Raw genomic sequence first — 1,143 nt, 5'->3', positions numbered from 1 at the left:
CTGACTGATGATTGTAGAACCTGGAGAATAAACAGACTAGACATGGACATAAGACCCAACTAAAGGATCGTCAAACATTCAAACTAAATGAATCTTTCCTTAAAGCTTCAAACAGACTTCAGATCAGACCATGGTCTCTGTGAAGAATCTTTATGTGATGTTTCCATCGTTAGGACGCTGACAGGTTCTGCCATGACTGACAGTGGAGGAGTCTCTTGTTTATGGTCTATCACATTTTCAAAATAAAAGAACATTCATTCCCTGAATAAAAGCTCGGCTTCAAAGTAAGAGTTAGTGTAGTGGAGTAGTGGAATTAGAAGAACAACATTCGTCTTTAAGTGTACAGGAGGAACCATCACAACAAAACTCAGGTAAAGAACAAAATACATGTACAGTACTGAAGTAAATGTACTTTGTTACTGTCCTTCCCTGTATAAATGTGTTATATGTGTGATATGTGTGATATATGATATATGTTATATACATGATGTACTGTGTGTGTTATATATCATATATCATATATAGTAGTGTTGAGTGCTGGCTCAGATGTGTCTGATATATAAAGTATATTATACTATATGATATATATGTTATATGTGATATATCTGTTATATATGAGGCAGTGTTGAGTGCTGCCTATGACTGTAACTCAGACAGGAAGAACACCGCTGACGTTCTTCCTGTCTGACTGAGTGAACAGACAGGAAGTCCGTGTCAGGAGAATCACTGCAGAGCTGTTTTCTTCAGTTTAGCATGTTGGGATTGTTAGCATGAGGTAATTAGCAGCAGACACAATGTCCAGCTGAGGCTGATGGGAAGGTTTATTTTATGAACAACAAAGAGGTTAGATTTCATGAATAATTTGCAAATCTGTTACATCTTCATGTAAATATCCAACCAACCAACCAACCAACCAACCAACCAACCAAATAACCAATAAACACAGGACCTCCTGAACTCACCTGTCTTGGAGCATAAAGACGTCATCAGCTGATTCCCTCCTGAGTCCACCTTGTACTTCCTCCACTCTGAAGTCTTCAGGTTTCCTCCAACCACCACCCATGGCCCCAGTTTCTTCAGGTACATGTGTGTCTCAGCCAATCCGAGGGCTCCCTCGGCATCGTAGCAGCTCCACGCCGGCGC

General features: G+C 40.2%; 1 protein-coding gene across 1 annotated transcript in view; it reads right to left on the bottom strand.

Annotated features, from left to right (window-relative positions):
- The window catches only part of ptprbl (protein tyrosine phosphatase receptor type B, like), a 30,031-nt gene that overhangs the window by 26,041 nt on the left and 2,847 nt on the right, over positions 1–1,143 (bottom strand). The window contains exons 3-4 of the mRNA XM_087172712.1: positions 963–1,142; positions 413–429 (exon numbers count right to left, since the gene is read on the bottom strand). Coding sequence (XP_087028838.1) covers positions 413–429; positions 963–1,142 — 197 coding nt within the window. The remainder of the gene's footprint in view (positions 1–412; positions 430–962; position 1,143) is intronic.

Source organism: Seriola lalandi, unplaced genomic scaffold, assembly GCF_002814215.2.
Source record: "Seriola lalandi dorsalis isolate HSWRI2012SDOR001 ecotype SW California unplaced genomic scaffold, Sedor1 jcf7180002053666, whole genome shotgun sequence".
Taxonomy (NCBI): domain Eukaryota; kingdom Metazoa; phylum Chordata; class Actinopteri; order Carangiformes; family Carangidae; genus Seriola; species Seriola lalandi.
Note: the sequence above shows the minus strand (reverse complement) of the source record. Positions and strands in the feature narration are given on the sequence as shown.